This window comes from Phodopus roborovskii, unplaced genomic scaffold (genome assembly GCF_943737965.1).
Source record: "Phodopus roborovskii unplaced genomic scaffold, PHOROB, whole genome shotgun sequence".
Taxonomy (NCBI): Eukaryota; Metazoa; Chordata; class Mammalia; order Rodentia; family Cricetidae; genus Phodopus; species Phodopus roborovskii.
The window spans coordinates 634,395-653,026 of NW_026125851.1; the positions used below are offsets into that span (position 1 = coordinate 634,395).

The 18,632-nt window shown below is 39.9% G+C and overlaps 1 protein-coding gene across 1 annotated transcript; it reads right to left on the reverse strand.

Moving 5' to 3' along the window:
• Positions 1-248: 248 nt before the first annotated feature.
• LOC127217799 (zinc finger protein 420-like) lies at positions 249-16,916 on the reverse strand. The gene is made up of 4 exons (XM_051178796.1): positions 16,868-16,916; positions 6,433-6,553; positions 3,796-3,922; positions 249-2,667 (listed from the first exon to the last, which is right to left on the reverse strand). Exons 2-4 carry the CDS (start codon positions 6,460-6,462, stop codon positions 701-703), a joined length of 2,124 nt encoding a protein of 707 aa, XP_051034753.1. The 5' UTR covers positions 6,463-6,553; positions 16,868-16,916; the 3' UTR covers positions 249-700.
• Between the last annotated feature and the right edge of the window lie 1,716 nt (positions 16,917-18,632).

Here is an 18,632-nt window from a genome sequence, read left to right on the forward strand (position 1 = left end):
CAAGTACTGGGATTAAAGGTGTGTGCCTCTACCATCCAGTTTGTATCTAAGAAATTGTTTTATAGACTAAAAAAGCATAAGCAAGCAAGACACCTTTTTGCTGTCAATTCTTTTCAATGACAAATGGCATTTTTGTGTTTACAAAGAAAGGATCAATAATTTTATTTATCTCAAAATGTAACCTCATAAAAATATTTTTAAAAATCACAAATAGAGTTTTATATATGAAAAACAACCAGTCATTGCTATTTCAAATGTTAAGCAGACTTTATTGAATCATGTCAAGTAGTTGAGGGCACAATTGGATACAAAAAAATGAATCATTGCCTTTGACCACCAACCCATCTTTAGCAATAGAGACACATCAGCTACTAATAACTGGGATGCCTTTATTTTTGTTTCTTGACTTCAAAATGTCCCATACCACAGCACAGTTTTGGGCTTTTTGATTTTTCATTCTTATGCTATTGTTGAGTTTGAAAAAAGATGTTTATTGAAAATTTTCCTACATTATCACATTTTCAGAATTTTTCCTCCGTATAAACTCTATAAGATTTGCACATTACATAAAGGCTTCCACAAATTTCTCATGCTCTTAATGTTGATCTTGTATGGAGGTTCAGTGGTCTCTAGCAGAGCTTTTAATAAAGCATATGCTACAATATTGAGTATGGAAACCTTCTTCCCAGTATGACTTTTCTTAAGTATTCTTAGAAGTAAGAGAAGAGAGATACTTTGCCACATTTACTGCACTCACAATTTTCTCTCTTTTATGAATGATCTGATGTCGTTTAAGATGTGAAGCCTGTGTGTAGGATTTCTTACATTCATTACATTTGTAAGGTTTCTCTCCTGTATGAACGGTCTGATGTTGTCTCAGGTGTACAGCCTGTGTAAAGGATTTCTCACATTTACTACATCTGTAAGGTTTCTCTCCTGTATGACTTAGCTGATGCTTTTTAAGACTTGAGATGTATGAAAAGGATTTCTCACACTCACTACATTTGTATGGTTTTTCTCCTGTATGAATTCTCTGATGTTGTCCAAGAGTAGAAACATATGCAAAGGATTTTTCACAGTCACTAGATTTGATAAGTTTCTCTCCTGTATGAATTCTCTGATGTCCAAGAGTAGAGAAATAAACAATGGATTTCTCACAATTGCTAGATTTGATAAGTTTCTCTCCTGTATGAATTCTGTGATGTTCAAGAGTAGAGAAATAAACAATGGATTTCTCACAGTTGCTAGATTTGAAAACTTTCTCTACTGTATGAATTCTCTGATGTTGTCCAAGAGTAGAAATATATGCAAAGGATTTCTCACAATCGCTAGATTTGATAAGTTCCTCTCCTGTATGAATTCTCTGATGTTGTTCAAGAGTAGAAACATATGCAAAGGATTTCTCACAATTGTTAGATTTGTAAGGTTTCTCTCCTGTATGAACGGTCTGATGTTGTCTCAGGTGTACAGCCTGTGTAAAGGATTTCTCACATTTACTACATCTGTAAGGTTTCTCTCCTGTATGACTTCGCTGATGCTTTTTAAGACTCGAGATATAGGGAAAGGATTTCTCACATTCACCACATTTATATGGTTTCTCTCCTGTATGAATTCTCTGATGTTGTCCAAGAGTTGAGACATATGCAAGGGATTTCTCACAATCGCTAGATTTGATAAGTTCCTCTCCTGTATGAAGTCTCTGATGTTGTCCAAGAGTAGAAATATATGCAAAGGATTTCTCACAATCACTAGATTTGATAAGTTCCTCTCCTATATGAATGGTCTGATGTCGTTTCAGGTGTGAACCCTGTGTAAAGGATTTTCCACATTTACTACATTTGTAAGGTTTCTCTCCTGTATGACTTCGCTGATGCTTTCTAAGACTCGAGATATATGGAAAAGATTTCTCACATTCACCACATTTGTATGGTTTTTCTCCTGTATGAATTCTCTGATGTCCAAGAGTGGAGACATGTGCAATGGACTTCTCACAATCACTAGATTTGAAAGGTTTCTCTCCTGTATGGATTCTTGGATGTATGCTAAGATGGTCTTTCTGGATGAAACATTTTTCATATTCGCTGTATTTGTAAGGTCTCTCTCCATTATGGGTTTTACAAAGGTTTTTAACTTGATACAAGAAATAAAAGCACATCCCACATTCTTTACATTTGTAGGATTTCTCTGCAGAATGAATTCTCTGATGTCTACTGAGACTGGAGTAGGCTCTAAAGTACTTCCCACATTGGTGTATTTTCCCTACACTAGAGATCTGTTTCAGCATGAGTGTATGTTTAGAGTCAAATGATTCATCATAGTCTGTATTTTTCTGTAGTTCCTTTCTAGTGTGAATTCTTTGACAAATGATGGAACACAAGTTTAACCATTTCCCACAGTCTTTATATTTGTACGTTTCTTCTCCAGTGTTTCTACATTTATGATTCTTTAGGTTTGTTGATTCAATAGAGATACCCCTGTAGTTATCACATTCATATTTGTTGGCGTTCTCTGTAAGATCACTTGTATTATAAGCTGTACAATGGGAGAATTTATGGTCCTTTATGCAATTTTCATAAGACTTCTCTTGGATATTCACAGGGTAACAGACAATGTGCTTTGATCCTTGATCCAAATCTTTCATACTTTTCACATACATATGATATTTCTCTGGAAATGAGCACAAAAAGGGATTAAAAAGATAAATGCATGTTACAGATTCAAGAACTGATGTCTCCTTAAGTTCTATAAGATAAGTTATATAGCAGACTTGGAAACAGACTTCTCAGAAGAGGCAGGCCTTTTGTGTTCCATTATTGTGAAATGCATGCTCAAAAACTTATCTAATCCCAGGGCAGTGGTGGTGAACACCTTTAATCCCAGCATTTGGCAAGCAGACAAGAGTCATATCTCTGTGAGCTGGAGGCCAGCCTGGTCTACAGAGTGAGATCCAGGAAAGCCAGGACAGTTTCACAGAGAAACCCTGCCCCATCCAAAAACAAACAAACAAACAAACAAAAAAAAAAACCACAACAACAAAAACAAAATAATCTAATCTCCATCAAAATGTGAAGAATAATAGTCTTCTTATTATATAAACTGCAAACCCTGAAGAAGCTATGAGAAATACATGATTGAGCAGTAATAAATTTGAGAAAGGACCTTTTAGGAGGATCTTATATAGATGATTTCTCTATCTCCTTATTGTTTATATTTGAGAGGATCACAGTGTACATACCTGACCAGCATGAAACACACTATGTAACCCAGGCTGGCCAGGAATACACCACATCCTTTTACCTCAGCCTCTCTGTTGCTAGTATTAAAATCATGCTGCTTTGTGCTACCAGGAATAAATATAAATACAGCAACTAAAAAGTATATAAATGAAATGAACAAAAATAGCAAAATGCACATTAGAACTATTTTCCCTATTTTAAAATCTCTATTTTTGAAAATTCAGAAATGAGTGAAAGTTTAATCTGATATTAATATCAATACATTCCAAATACTAGTATACTATAATAAATTTATTTGCTCTGAATATTCAACTTTCTTTGAAGACTGATGTTTTCCTTAAATACCAGATAAAAGGGCTGTACAGATCACACTATTTAGTATTGGTTGCTTTTTCAGAGAACAAAGAATAGTGTAACAAAAAAGGAGAAAAAAGTTATGTTTATTAACCTAAGTTCTCTCATATATAGTAGTCTCTGGGTTGTTTGGAGAGTTTACAAAAATAAAAAGAAGACAAACACCAAGGTTGAGGCAGATATTCCTCATGAAGAGACTTCTTACCAACAAAAACTAGATTGCGGTAATTCTCCAACATCACATCAATGTACAAGGCCTTTGAAGCAGACTCCAGACATTCCCACTCCTCCTGGGAAAAGTCCACAGCCACATCCCCGAATGTCAACAGATCCTGTAATGGAAAATTATCCATTTACCATGTGCTGCTGAAGAAAATGTTTTCCTAGTAAAAAGAGGCCCAAGGAAACAGATTGTTTTCTGATATAAATGACCCATGACCATTAGTCCAAGATAAATGTTTTCTAGTGTTGGTGAAAAAATGGTTCATCAGATAAGAGTACTGGTTATTACCCTCAACAAAATATCTTTCTTTATGAAACTTCCTGTGCTCATGGTGTCTCTTGAATCCCTAAGTAAGACAGAATCCAAAGCTCTTCTGTGCTCTACAGGCAGAAGGAACACACAGTATTAATGCATACATTCAAATAGACACACATCCATAAAACAAAAATGAAAATTAATTATAAAAAGAAATAATCTAGAATACCTTTTATTGTATTTTCTATATCTCACCAACATTATTATTTTAGGAAATAAAAGAAATGCATTTGCAGAATAGACCCAGGAATTTATCACTATCAACAGTATGTTGATATATCAAATAAGGTGTCTCATCTCAGATGGGCAAGTTTCAAGAAACAAAATCATGCTTCCAAATATAACAACTCTCTTTTTTTGCTCAAATATGGACCCTGGATCATTCTTCTTGATATCTGGGTATCACCTAACTCTATTATAACATGCTTAGTTGGGATGCTGATGTGTTTGTTCAATGATATACCATTGTAAAACAAACAGGTAGAATGTGGATGGCACAACTTATTGATGAATTGAAAAGTCAGATAATTTTGGGTTTTTGTTTTAAACTATAAGGAGTGCAACAACACTTCTTACATCCAAAGTACTAAACAATGTAATCAAATATTCTTTGACATGTTTTGAGAATGAGATAAATATGAAAATCAATATTACATGTTAGAATTTTCAAACTTCTCTAAAAGTAAATATATGAGTACTGTGAGTACTGGTAAATAACAATACCTCAAATCCATGTGGTTTTATTATACAACCGATATAAAAATTTATGTAAAGAGCCTATTTGACAATACATTCAGATGAAGTAAAAAGATGATCTGTGCCCACAACAAATGTATTAAGTTTTTTTGAGAATAATATTAACTCTTTATTGATTTTGAATATATTATGCTCATGAGTATTACTTAGCTGAAAATTTGAATCTTGTAATTTCACTGTTCTTCAGTATCTGAGCTCAAACATCTAAGAGGATTTTACCCTGAATAGAGAAGTATCCCTTATGATTCCTTTGTTCTTCAGAAATTAAAAGAAGCAAGGTTGATAACTGGTTCCTCACAAAAACTTCAACATGAATGAAAACCTGGGGTCTGGGAAGATGGCTCAGTGGCAAAAAGCACATGGTTTTCTTGCAGAGAAAGCAAGTTTGACTCTCACTACACACAGGACAGGTGAATAATGTTCCTGACTCTACTACTGGATGATTGTGGACAAACTCAGAGCTTCATGGCCATTATGCAGACATGTGGCATACATAAACCATGCAGATAAACACTCATATACTTAAATAATATGGATATTTTTAAAGAAAGAAATGGAAATCTGTCCATATCAACTTTTCTTCAAAATCTCTATCTATACAATATAGTAGCTTCAGCGAAAGGAAAAACATAAGTTGGGGCAGCTACTTCTTCCAAAAGTAGAGAAGAGAACAAAGTCTTTAAGGAGAGAAACTCATACACACTTGAAAATTGAGGGCTTATGCAAAGCAACAAGTCAATACTCTCCAGAAAATTCTTTCTCATACAGTCTACATATGTAAGATAGTGGTCAGCCAGACAGTGCTTTCACAATGGTGTCCTGTTCAAAAAATGAACAAAATACAAGGGAAAGTACTTTCCTGCCTACTGAGAACTTACCACTCAACACTGGATTCAAAAGAAAGGTATCAGTAGGAACTAAACTGAGACAAACAGATTTCAGGAGTCAAAACAAAACAAAACCAGACAAACAAAAAACCAAAGGAATATCATCACTGTGTGACACCAAATGCCAAAGAGAGAAATCCGTATATTGTAATATGCATCTCCTCGCTGATATATCAGTTTCATGACAAGATCAAGCCACATACTCTGAGCTCTCTATCATGCTGAAATGATATTTAGGACAAGAGAGTGAGTCTCTTCTAATGCTTGTTTTCCATATTAGTGATACCCGGGGAAAAAAAATTACATAAATTTGGATGGTAACTTTCAAAGGCCTGTTTCTCAAATATGACCATCCCTGAAATATAACCCATACAGGGTATAAGGCCTTCTCTCTTCAGAAAAACACAAAACAAAACAAAAAGCCAAGTATATTCTTTGTAGGATCTAGGCATCAATATTATTTCTTGGATCATGATTTACAATGGGATCTCTTTCAGAATTGCAGGTTTTAAGTCCATGAAAATTACATCTTATTTATAAGGGAAGTAAAAGAAAGACAATAATAAGTACTTTAGATGACATTACCTGAGGCAGAGAATTAGCAGCTTGCATGGTTTCAATATAAAAGCAATTTTCAAAGTAATGTGGATAGGACACTGACCTGGGGCACATTCACTGGAGAAACAGCCATTCTCTCTGATAACTCTTCTTTAAGTTTCTGTTGCAGGAACAAAGACCAGAATTCTTGTTGACATTTCACATCAAGGTGTCAAAACACAAACCTAAAATTAACAGGACTCTGTTATGTGAAATGACAAACCACATAAAAAGTCCCAAACACCACAATGATATCAGACATATTAAGTGTGCTGAGAGAAAATAACAGTCAATCACTTCAGTTCACCAAGAAACACTGGTTCTAAAAATTCATGGAGAAGGAAGTACACTTGAAGAACATTATGAAATAACAGAGGTCATTCACTCAAGCAGTAGAGCAGAACATACTTAAGAAGCAAAGTATATGTAAAAATCTCAGAGAGAAATTATCCATGAGAATACGGGAAATAGGATATTTTACATGAAGAACTATTGAACAGAGGGGAGCTAGGGAGTAATGAATCATGTCTAACACATCAAACCAAAAGTCCACTATTTCCAACTATAGGGAAGAAAAATACTTCCAGCAATTCAACCAACCAGAATATATTTAAAAGTATATAACAAAGAAAAAATACACAAAGTTCATAGAGACAAATGATGATAAAAATCTTTGTAGAAATGGAAATTTCTACATATCATAAGGCACAGTTCAGCAATATTTTATGATAAACTCCTAAAGTATCTAGAAAGAAACGGAACACAGCTCAATATAATAAAGGGACCCCATGTCACACTAGTCCAACAGTACAGAATAGAGGAAAAAAAAAAAACATTAGAAAAAAACAGCAAGGGGACATTTGCACACAGGTCTTATTTCAGCCAGTGACAGGAGTGACCTAGAGAAATTTGAACAGGAAAAGAGATATTAAAGATATTGGTAGTACATGAAAGGCATCAAACACCTTTGTAATAATGATGTGATCACACAAAGAGCTTACAACAGTCATCAAAGAAAGCTCACCAAATTGACAAATGCTTTAAGTATTTTTGAAAACTAAAAACACAAGGCCCTAGTTGTCTGGGGTATGTTGCATGCCCTATCCCTGCCCACAGGAGCCTTAAGAGACCTGGAGGCAGTCTCTCCATACCCATCCCATCCCACTACTTCTGCCTTCATTGGAGCCTTGGCCACACCCCCACAGGGAGAGGTGAGTGCCAGGGTACCCCGATAGAGGCTCCTAACCTCTAGGTCCAAATTACCCTGGGCACATAGTGCTCCCAACCCCTGCCCACTGAAGCTCAAGAGATCTGGGGCAGCCTCCCCACAGCCCAAACAATCCAGCACTGCAAGTGCTGCTATCATATCCTTTGCCCTGCCTCTACAGAGAGAGGAAGGGCAAACACCCAAGCCACAAGGCCCACCTACACCAACTGGAATGAAGAGAGACCCCCTGAATCATAGGCCCCACCTGTAGTCACTGGAGGAAGAGATGGGTAGACAACAGCATAAGAATAAACTCAACAACATAAAGAGTAATTTAATACACCACTAGAGACTAGGTATTCTTCTACACCAAGACCTGAATATTCCAACTCAGATGAAGCAGAAGCAAATGACCTTAAAAATAACTTTATGAAAATGATAGAGGCCCTTAAAGAGTAAATAAGAAACTCCCTTAAAGAAACAGAGGAAAAGACAAACAAACAAAATAGAAGAAATGGAGCAAAAGGCAAATAAAAAAAAAAGTGGAAGAAATCAACAAATCCCTTAATGAAAGCCAGGAAAGTGAAGAAAAAACAACCAAACAGGTAAAGGAAACAAATCAACGAGTTCAAGATATGAAAACTGAAATAGAGGCAATAAAGAAAACACAAACTGAGGGAATGCTGGAAATAGAAAATCTGGCTAAACGATCAGGAACTACAGATGCAATCATAAGCAACAGAATACAAAATATGGAAGAGAGATTCTCAGGTGTTGAAGATACAATAGATGAAATAGATTCATTGACCAAAGAAAATGTTAAATCCAATAAATACTTAACAAAAATGCCCTGGAAATCTGGGACACAATGAAAAGTAACAGGGAGAGAAGAAAGTGAAGAAGTCCAGCTCAAATGTGCAAAAAACATATTCAACAAAATCAAAGAAAGCCTTCCCAACCTAAAGAAGGACATGCCAATGAAAGTTCAAGAAGCTTACAAAACAGCTAAACAAACATATTGCGGTAAATAAGGGTCAGGATAAACAAATAGGCCGAATAGATGTTTATTCAGGGAGAAATAACTTACAACCTAGACAGATGAACACCAGGAAATTCAACCCGATCCTCTCCTGTCCGAGTCACGCCAGAAAGAGAGCGCCTTCCTGGCCCCCTCCGACCCTCCTTCCTCAGGTCACCTCCGCCCATCGCTCCACCCCCCAATGGGCGTGGTCAGTGCTACAGAAGGACTACCTCACTACAATTCCCCTTTTAGTCTAAAGAAAAGATTTAGGCTTAATACAAAACTATATACAAAACAGTGAATAACAAGTGTGCTCTAAGAAAAGGAAAATCGAGAACAAAATGACCTACATATCTAGTCCTAGGGTGAGGGCATAATGGAGTTTACAATAGGAAATCAGGTAAAACAAAGCACGAGATGGATTGACTGTATAGGACCAGAAGGACAGAGAGGGAGGTTGAGACCATATGTGGCTGATGTAGTGATAAATTTATGGGGTCGTGATCTATTACAGCAATGGAATACACAGATTAACATTCCTCCTGTATTAGATAGGAACCATAGACGACCTCATGATTGTGGAAAGAATACTGTTAAGTACTATACAAGACAGAGACCAAATATCCAGGCAGTACAAAAACAAAATACAAATGCTGAACAAACAGAGGAACCAAAAGCCCTACCTTTAAAATGGCTAACAGAGGAACCTGTCTGGGTAGGACAATGGCCTATGACCTCTGAGAAGTTAGAAGCTTTAGAAAGCCTGGTTCAGGAACAGCTAAATGCTGGACATATTGAGGAATCAACCAGCCCTTGGAATTCTCCTGTATTTGTGATCAAAAAGAAATCTGGTAAATGGAGAATGCTTACAGACCTGAGAGCCATCAATAAAGTTATCCAGCCAATGGGCTCTCTACAGCCTGGAATGCCCTTGCCTTCTTTGATACCCAAAGAATGGCCTATTATAGTTATTGATTTAAAGGATTGCTTCTTCACTATACCTTTACAAGAACAAGACAAAGAGAAATTTGCCTTCACGGTACCTAATTATAACAATTCTCAACCGGTGAAGAGATATCAATGGAAGGTTTTGCCACAGGGAATGCTAAATAGCCCCACCCTGTGCCAATATTTCGTACAAAAGCCGTTAGAAATAATTCGTAAACAGTTTCCACAATCCATAATCTATCATTACATGGATGATATATTGTTAGCTGACTCTAAAGGAGAAATATTAGAAAAAATGTTTGAGAAAGTAAAGGAAGTTTTACCTCGCTGGGGATTACAAATTGCACCTGAAAAAATACAAAAAGGAGAGTCTATCAACTACTTAGGATATAAAATAGGTCTACAGAAAATTAGACCACAAAAAGTACAGATCAGAAGAGATCGCTACCAGACTCTTAATGATCTTCAAAAATTACTAGGAGAGATTTCTCAACTGCAAACCATAATTGGAGTAGAAGGGCATGATTTGAAAAACTTGAAAATGGCCCTAAAAGGAGATAAGGACTTGAATAGTCCACGAATACTATCAGCTGAAGCTGAGAAGGAATTAGAATGGGTAGAAAAGAGGATACTAGAAGCACATGTGGACCGTGTGGATCCAAACCTAGACTGTATTCTGGTTATATTACCATCTAGAGAATATCCTTCAGGGATTTTGATGCAGAGAGAAGATATCATATTAGAATGGATATTCCTACCACATAAACAGAATAAAAAACTGAAAACATATATAGAAAAGATCTCTGACTTGATTATAAAAGGTAAATTAAGACTTCGTCAGCTAATAGGAAGGGACCCAGCAGAAATTATAGTACCTTTAACTAATGAGGAAATTTCTTCCTTATGGAAAGATAACGAATATTGGCAGAGAGCTTGCAGTAACTTTTTGGGAACAATTAGCAACAACTATCCCAAAACTGAGAGAATCAAATTCATAAAGAAAACGATTTGGATTCTTCCACGCATTGTAAGAAAAACACCTATTTCTGGAGTTCATACATTCTACACTGATGCAAATAAATCAGGTAAGGCAGGATATAAATCAGGAAATATTAGTAAAGTGGTTCAAAGCCCTTACAATTCTGTACAAAAGGCAGAATTGTATGCCATTCTCATGGTACTTATGGATTTTAAAGAACCCCTCAATATAGTTACTGACTCTCAATACGCAGAGAGAGTCGTTTTACACATTGAGACTGCAGAATTTATTCCTGACAATACAGAATTAACTTCATTGTTTATACAGTTACAAGATACTATCAGAAAGAGGACTCATCCTATATATATAACACACATCAGATCCCACTTCTGACACCAGATATTGCGGTAAATAAGGGTCAGGATAAACAAATAGGCCGAATAGATGTTTATTCAGGGAGAAATAACTTACAACCTAGACAGATGAACACCAGGAAATTCAACCCGATCCTCTCCTGTCCGAGTCACGCCAGAAAGAGAGCGCCTTCCTGGCCCCCTCCGACCTCCTTCCTCAGGTCACCTCCGCCCATCGCTCCACCCCCCAATGGGCGTGGTCAGTGCTACAGAAGGACTACCTCACTACACAAACACAAATCAAACAGGATAAAGAATATTAAGAGCAGTGAACGAAAAAGGCCAAGTATCATATAAAGGCAGACCTATGAGGATTACACCTGATTTCTCAATGGAAAACCTGAAAGCCAGAGGATCCTGCATAGGTGTTCCATAGACACTAAGAGACCATGAATGCCAGCCCAGACTGCTGTACCTAGGAAAGCTTTCAATCACTATAGATGGAGAAAACAAGATATTCCTAACAAAACCAGATATAAACAATACATGTTCATAAGTCCAGCCATACAGAAAGTACTGGAATGAAAACTTCAATCCAAGAAAGTTACCTACACCCACAAAAGCATAGGTAATAGACAATCCAAAATTACCAACCCCCCCCAAAAAAAGGAAATACACAATACCACCATCAACAACAAATCCAAAAATAGCAGGAATTAACAATCAATCGTCATTAATCTCTTAATATCAAATGTCCCTATTCGCCTATAAAAAGACACAAGCTAACAGAATGGATATGAAGACAGACCTATTCTGCTGCATACAAGAAACACACCTCAACTTAAAGACAGATAAAGAGGTGGAAAAAGATTTTCCAATCAAATGGACCCAAGAAACATGCTGCTGTAGCCATCCTAATATCTCTCCTAATATCCTAATGTCTAATAACTCCTGGAATCCAGTTGTAGAGAAGGAGCGATGAGCAAAGGGGTCAAGACCGTGCTGGGGAAACCCACAGAAACAGCTGACCTGAACAAGTGGGAGCTCACGAACTTCAGACTGACAGCTGACAGCTGGAGAACCTGCATAAGACTGAACTAGGCTCCCTGAATGCAGGTTTCAGTTGGGAATTGGGGCAGTCTATGGGGCTTCTGGCAGTGGAACCAGTGTTTATCCCTAGTACACGAATGGGCTTTTTGGAGCCCATTCCCTATGGAGGGATGATGGAGATGTCATTCTGTATATGTTTCTCATACTGGTTAATAATAAAGCACTGTTGGCCAATAGGAAAGGAAGATAGGAGGGACTAGGAGCCAAGGAGGAAATAGGAAGTAGGAAGGAGGAGTCAAGATGGAGAGTCTGAAGAAAGCAGTATGCCGCCGGCTCCCTGGTAAGAGAAATACATATATCAGCAGAAATGGGTTAATAATTAAAGGCAGAGCTAGCCGATAAGAAACAAGTAACCGGGCCAACAGGATTATATCAAATACAGAGTCTCTGTGTATTATTTGGGGCTGGCGCTGCTGCCGGACAAGAGTGGTGGCGGGTGGAAAAACTGTACTCCTTACAGAGGGATACTCTCTCAGCCTAGATACAAGGGAGGAGGGCATCAATCCTGCCCCAAATGATGTGACACTTTGGTGATTCCCCATGGGAGGCCTCCCCTTCTCTGAGGAGAAGATGGGGGGGATGGGATAGGGAGATGGTGGGGGGAGTGGGAGGACAGGAGGGAGAGGGAACTAGAATTGCTCTGTAAAATGAAATTGTTTTTTAAAACAAAGAAGAAATGAAAAGAAAACTACAAAACACACAAAATTACTACTTTTTTCCTATAAATTAACAATGAGAATTTCAAAAATAAGTTAGATAGTAAACCCATTTGGATTGCTTCAAAAAGATGAATACGCTAAGTAATGAGGTAAATGCCTTCAACGAGGCCTCATCTAAGGCACACGGGAAAATAATAACATTGTACCAAAGTTCCACACACTCTGACTGAAAACAAAATGTTTAGTTTATGTTACTATTGTTATTAACAGCAGCTGACAGAATGGTCACAATTCCCATCAGCCAAAAATTACATTCATCATAAAAGTAAACATGGAAAGTGGAAAACCATAAATATTAAAATTAATCCTAAGAATGTGTATTCCTGTTGGCATCACAAGACCTGATTCAACTCATATACAGAGCCTCAGAGACAGACAACATGGTCTGTCCTATGCGTGAAGAAAGTTGTGGAAAGAACAGAACATTGAGCCCAACAACAAAAAATAAATTGAAGAGGCCCAATTTAGGGAAATGGCATAATCCAAAAATTACAGAGATTTCACTATACAAGAAGCACATAAACCAAAACACTGTGTGTGTGTGTGTGTGTGTGTGTGTGTGTGTGTAAATATTGTGACCTAGTGAGAGCAACGGACCCCAGTCGTAAAGCTGGGGAACCAGCGTTGTACTGAACCAAGCCCTCTGAATGTGGGTGCCAGTTGGGAGGCCTGGGCAGTTTATGGGACCTCTGACAGTGGAACCAGTATTTATCCCTCATGCACAAATGGACTTTAGGAGCCCATTTCCCATGGAGGGATACTCTCTCAGCCCAGATACACAGAGGAGGGCCTAGTCCCTGCCCCAAATGATGTGAGAGACTTTGAGCATTCCCCCATGGAAGGCCTACTATCTTTGGGGAGTAGGTGGAGTGTGGGTTGGGAGTTTGGTGGGGGACATGGGAGGATGGGAGAGAGAAAAAGAAGGGGTACTGATATGTAAAATAAAATTGTTTCTAAATAAAAATAATTTTAAAAAGAATTATTTTTATTTTTTCATGTATGTATATTTGGTCTTCATGTATGGATGTGACCACAGTGAATGGAAGGGAGAATCTGCTACCCTAAACAAGAGTTACAGACAACTGTGAGCTGTAATGTGGGAGTTGAGAAGCAATCTATGTCTTCAGGAAGAGCAAGCAGTGCTCCTGAAGACTGAGCCTTTTTTACAAGCACTAAAAACGTGCGTGTGAGTGTGTGTTTTAAAGTACTCATCATTCTTAGTCATGCAAATAGAAAGTTTAAAAAAAAAAGTTGTTTAGTGACTCTCAGCTTGATCCAGTCTGAATGGCTAATCTTAAGAAAAGTTAGTGTGGAGCTAGGATTGAAGGCATTCCCACACCCCCAGAGGCAGAAGGATATGAATTCCATTGATTCTTTGCCAGCCTGCTCTATCTAGTCAGTTGCAAGTTGGCTAGAGGCCCTGTCTCAAAAACACACTGGAAAATAAAATGAATGGTCTCACATGCAGGCAAGGGAATGGGAAATGGGATCCTTACTCACTCTTGGTGGGAATGTCAACTGGTACAAAAGAGTGAATTCATTTGAGAGGATTCAAACCACAATGCTACCCACCACAGTTAGACTGAGTTTTCACTCATAGCTCCTAAAGTTCCACAAGAGCAGTACTCACTGCTCATCACCGAGCCATGTCTCCAGGCCATGTGTACAATCCTTAGTGCGTGAGTGTGTGACTGCACACATATCTACACAGAACAAAAGATCTATCCCAGTATGTGGGACTTGGGATATGACTCCATTGTTAGGATCGGTTGCCAGCATACTTCATGAAATCATGACTGTGATTCCAGGCATCTCGTAAGTCAAGTATTATAGTTTAAAGCTGTAATCCCATCAATGGGTTTAAAGAGGAAGATCAGAAGTTCAAGGTCAATCTAGGCTACATAGTGAGTTTGAGGCCAGCCTGGGATACATGAGAATTTGTCTCAAAGAAAAAGAATTAAGTATCTCACAGGCATCATCACCGCACCCTTGGCTATCAGCACCCTGAAAGGTAACCAGTTCTATTTTCCCAGTCTCAAGGGTCCCTGAGGGGCTGAGGTATTTCCTGTTCCCTACACCCTGATAAGGATAGCTACTGGTTGCCAGGCTTGTGTTTATTCCCGTGCATTCCTATGCAATGTAGAAGAGTGACTATGTGCCTTTTGTTCTTTATGAATAACACCTGGTTAATCATCCTCCTGTTCCTCTCTGACTATTCCAACACCTTGCTAGCCTCTGTATATGCTCAGGACCCAAATGAGTAGGGCCATGAGGGACTTCGGTGACTTCAGGCAGGATTTAGTTAAAAGATGAAGGAATGTCCCTCAGTATATTGAAAGATAACAATATGAGAGCCCATAGTCTATAAGTTGCATGCTGCTGGTGGGGGCAGAATGCCTAAGATGGGAGGTTCAGGGGTGCGAGAGCAGTGGAAATAAGGGATTCCAAGTGAATTCATGTTGAGTTGTAGGAATGGACTGAGGTAGAGTGGATGATAGTCCCAAGAAACAATCCCTCAAGAAATGGGCTGGGGTTTGGAAATTACAATGATATGGGCAGGCAAGGCTAACCCTGACTTTCCTAATATCACCCTGCCTTCCTTCTTTTAGGAAAGTCAAAGCTGCTAAAGCAGAGACAGGGGGAATCATCATGACCTTTTTCTTTCTAGGTCTGGCTTTGGGAGCTGTATGGGAAGAAAAGGACTGTACTGCCTTCCTGGATCCTCAAATCTTTTGCTGACAGCAATGAGCAGGGGTCCAGAGGTTTGCTTTCTAGCTGATTTCTGCATTCGTCTGGGTTTTGCTGGACTCCCACATCCAGGATCCAGCAAAGAAGCCTCTAAAGCTGAACTTGGGATTGAGGGGATCAGAATGGCAAATTGGCATTCTCTTACTCACAGTGGGCAGTCTGAGTGTTCTTGCTTAAGCTCCTTGACTGAGAAACATCTGTCCATCTGCCTATTCCAAGGATGAAATGAAGGCTTCAGGCCTGACCGATGTCACCAAATGATCTATGATGTTCACTCTCTTTCTTCTATGCCTGTTGCCTATGTCTCCATTCCTTGTCATTTTACTGCCTTTTTTACGTTGATATATACCAGGTGGCTTCATAGGTTCTCTAATTAAATAAACTCTTTTCTTTCCACAGTTCCCTGTGTCTTCCTGTGGCCTAAACCTTTGGACAGGACAGAAAAATGGCTGCCTGGGGAGTGAGGGGACACTAGCCCACAGGAGCACGTGGCTCTGGCAGCCTTGCCCTTGCCCCCTTTCCTCTCTGCCTAGCTAAAACCATTAGATTACACTCCTGAAGCTGCCACCAAGGTCTATCCTCTTATTTGGCACTTCCTCCTCCTGAGGCTGAGTGCTGAGAGCCAGCTATCTAAATGTCCAGCAGTCAAAAGGCCTCTTTGGTTCACCTAATTAACATGTTCAATTCAAATGTACCATCATGTCCCAGCCCATTCTACACAGCCCTCCCAATTTTTAACTCTTAAAATCCCACCTGCAAGGACATTTGCTGGTTTTGTTTTGTTTTTCTGCCCGAGTCAGAAAGCCGCCACTTTTAAGTTTTCTTCCCTGCTTAATAAGGGATCTCTTTATGAAAACAAGTGTTTGGGGATGGTTTGTGCCTAACCAAGGGTCCAGGAAGAAGTCACCGCTGGGAGGGACATCTTCAGGAAGAATGAAGCGAATATAGCACTTCGTCTTGAGAGGGGCTGCAATACCCCCTTTTACGACTACAGAGAAGGGACAGGCCTGGAGTCAAGACATCCAGACTGTGGCCCAGATCCAGAAAATCTAGTTTTTTGTTTTGTTTTTAAGATAAGATGTACCTGAAGATGACCTTGAACTGCGTTCACCACTTAGTGCTGGCATGTACCACCATGCCCTAGATCCATTGATCAAATCCAGTGCTCCCTGCATGCTAGACAAGCACTCTACTAACGGAGCTGCATCTCAGTCTGTCTTCCTTATTCACAGCACTGGAAAAGGAGGCAGCTTTGGGTCTCCCCTTCGTCCTCCCTGTTACATTCCCCTCCCCCACTGACACTGTCTCAGCCTCTAGAATGAACTCAGCCAAAATGTCCAGCACCATCCCTAACTTCTGGGTGTACTCTCACATCCTAGGTCAGGAAAGGGCTAAGGCTGAGATTCTCCCTTACCTTGGCACCAAGCCCTGTCACGACAGTGTTTGAAGAAATCGCAGTAGCGCGATTACGGCTACTTCCTCCACGGACAGTCAAAACCTTGCAGCTCACAAACAGGTTTCCGTTGCTCTCCGCCCCTCCGCAACGTGCGGTCGGTACGTCCAGACGTCACGGGGGCGGGCAGCTGCAGTTGGCCTGCTTGATGCCATTCCTTTAAGGCAGGGCAATCGGAGGGAGGGACCGGAGCTGTGACTCCCAGTCAAAATGGAGGTCCTGGTGCACGTGGGAGCGATCCCTACGGTCACTCCCCACGCAGGTCAGTGTGTGTGAGTCTATCGCGGACATCCTGCTCTGTTCTGCTGTTAAGGTAAAGCCTCGTCGGCCTGCCCCTGACAGCTCCCCTTGATCCTATGTTGTCGCAAAGACTCCGGCTTTCCAGAGCTGGACTACTCACCTCCTCACAACAGGGAGCCAGTTTTGGTGACCCAGCCAGCAACTGCATATCACATATTCCAAGGGAGGGAAGAAAGAAAGAAATAGCATGGCATATTAAACTTCTGCTCTACCCAGGAGCCAAGAGGGACATTCCTCAGCCTGCACAGGCTTCATGGGTCCTGGTCAGAAAAGATTTGCTAGGTATGGCTCCAAGGGTTTGTACTGTGCAGAAATGTATTTAATGTGATGGGAAATGACAAGAGTTATAACTTAGGAGCAACATGGTTGTTGTGATGAGAAATTCCAGTCTTGATATTTTCCCACATCAGGTCATGCAAACAAAAGCCAGGGCTAAATGGACTAGACCTAGATAGCTTTGGAATAACTTGGCTAAAAGGGCTGTCTGGGCTAGGGAGGGGGCTAAGCATTTGCTGTAGACAGGGAGTAACTGGAGGGAGGGAGGAAGGAACCACTTGGCTCTCCCTTAAAACAAAGCCTGCCTTTTGGGTCCAGTTTCTGCAGCCATCTCCCTCTTTCCCTCAGTCCCCCTTCCTTCCACTTCCACATTTCACACAGTCCACCCAGCTCCACAGGAGGAAAGAGCTCTGCTGGGGATTCCTAACACTTCTCCACATATGCACAGAACCTGTCTCTGACCAGACCTGGTCAACTGAGCTCAGGCTAACAAAGGAGGGCAGTGAGAGATATTGTGCATGGAGCTCCCACAATTTCAAGAGTTGGTGCTAAGTGTTTGTGACCAAGGCATCAATTACAAAAGGATTACTGTGGACTCCTCTCTCCCATGCACAGGACCAAGTCTCTTTGTTGGTGACCACCAAATACCACTCATTTCCAAAAATCAGGTCAGGGCAGGTACCCCCTGCTTTCCAGCATCTCTCATCTGGAAGTCCAATGCCTCTATTTTGTCTACCATCTCCAGAGCCTAGTCACTCCCTCTACTAGCATGTTCTACCTAAGGTCAAGTCTCTACTGGCTATTCAATAGTACACAAGCAATTATCTCCTAGTCCAGCTGTTTCTGACTCCCACTGGGCCTATTGGAAGAAAGGGAAAATAAAGAGACAATACAGGACCTTGAGGAATACTTGGGGGAACTCAGGAGAGACAAGGCTTTGGGGAGGCCCAAACAGACATCACTCTTCATGGCAGAGGAGGATGAAAACTGGGGCAGGCTAATGCCTATCCTGTTTGCTGGGGCAAGAGTGTTCAGTCTAGCCAGCTTTCTTTCAGAGCCTATTATAAACAGGCACTCTAGCAGCACCCCTAAAACAAGCTTATCATTCCTGGTGATGTTCAACTAAGGATTCCTGTCAGTCAAGCCCGTC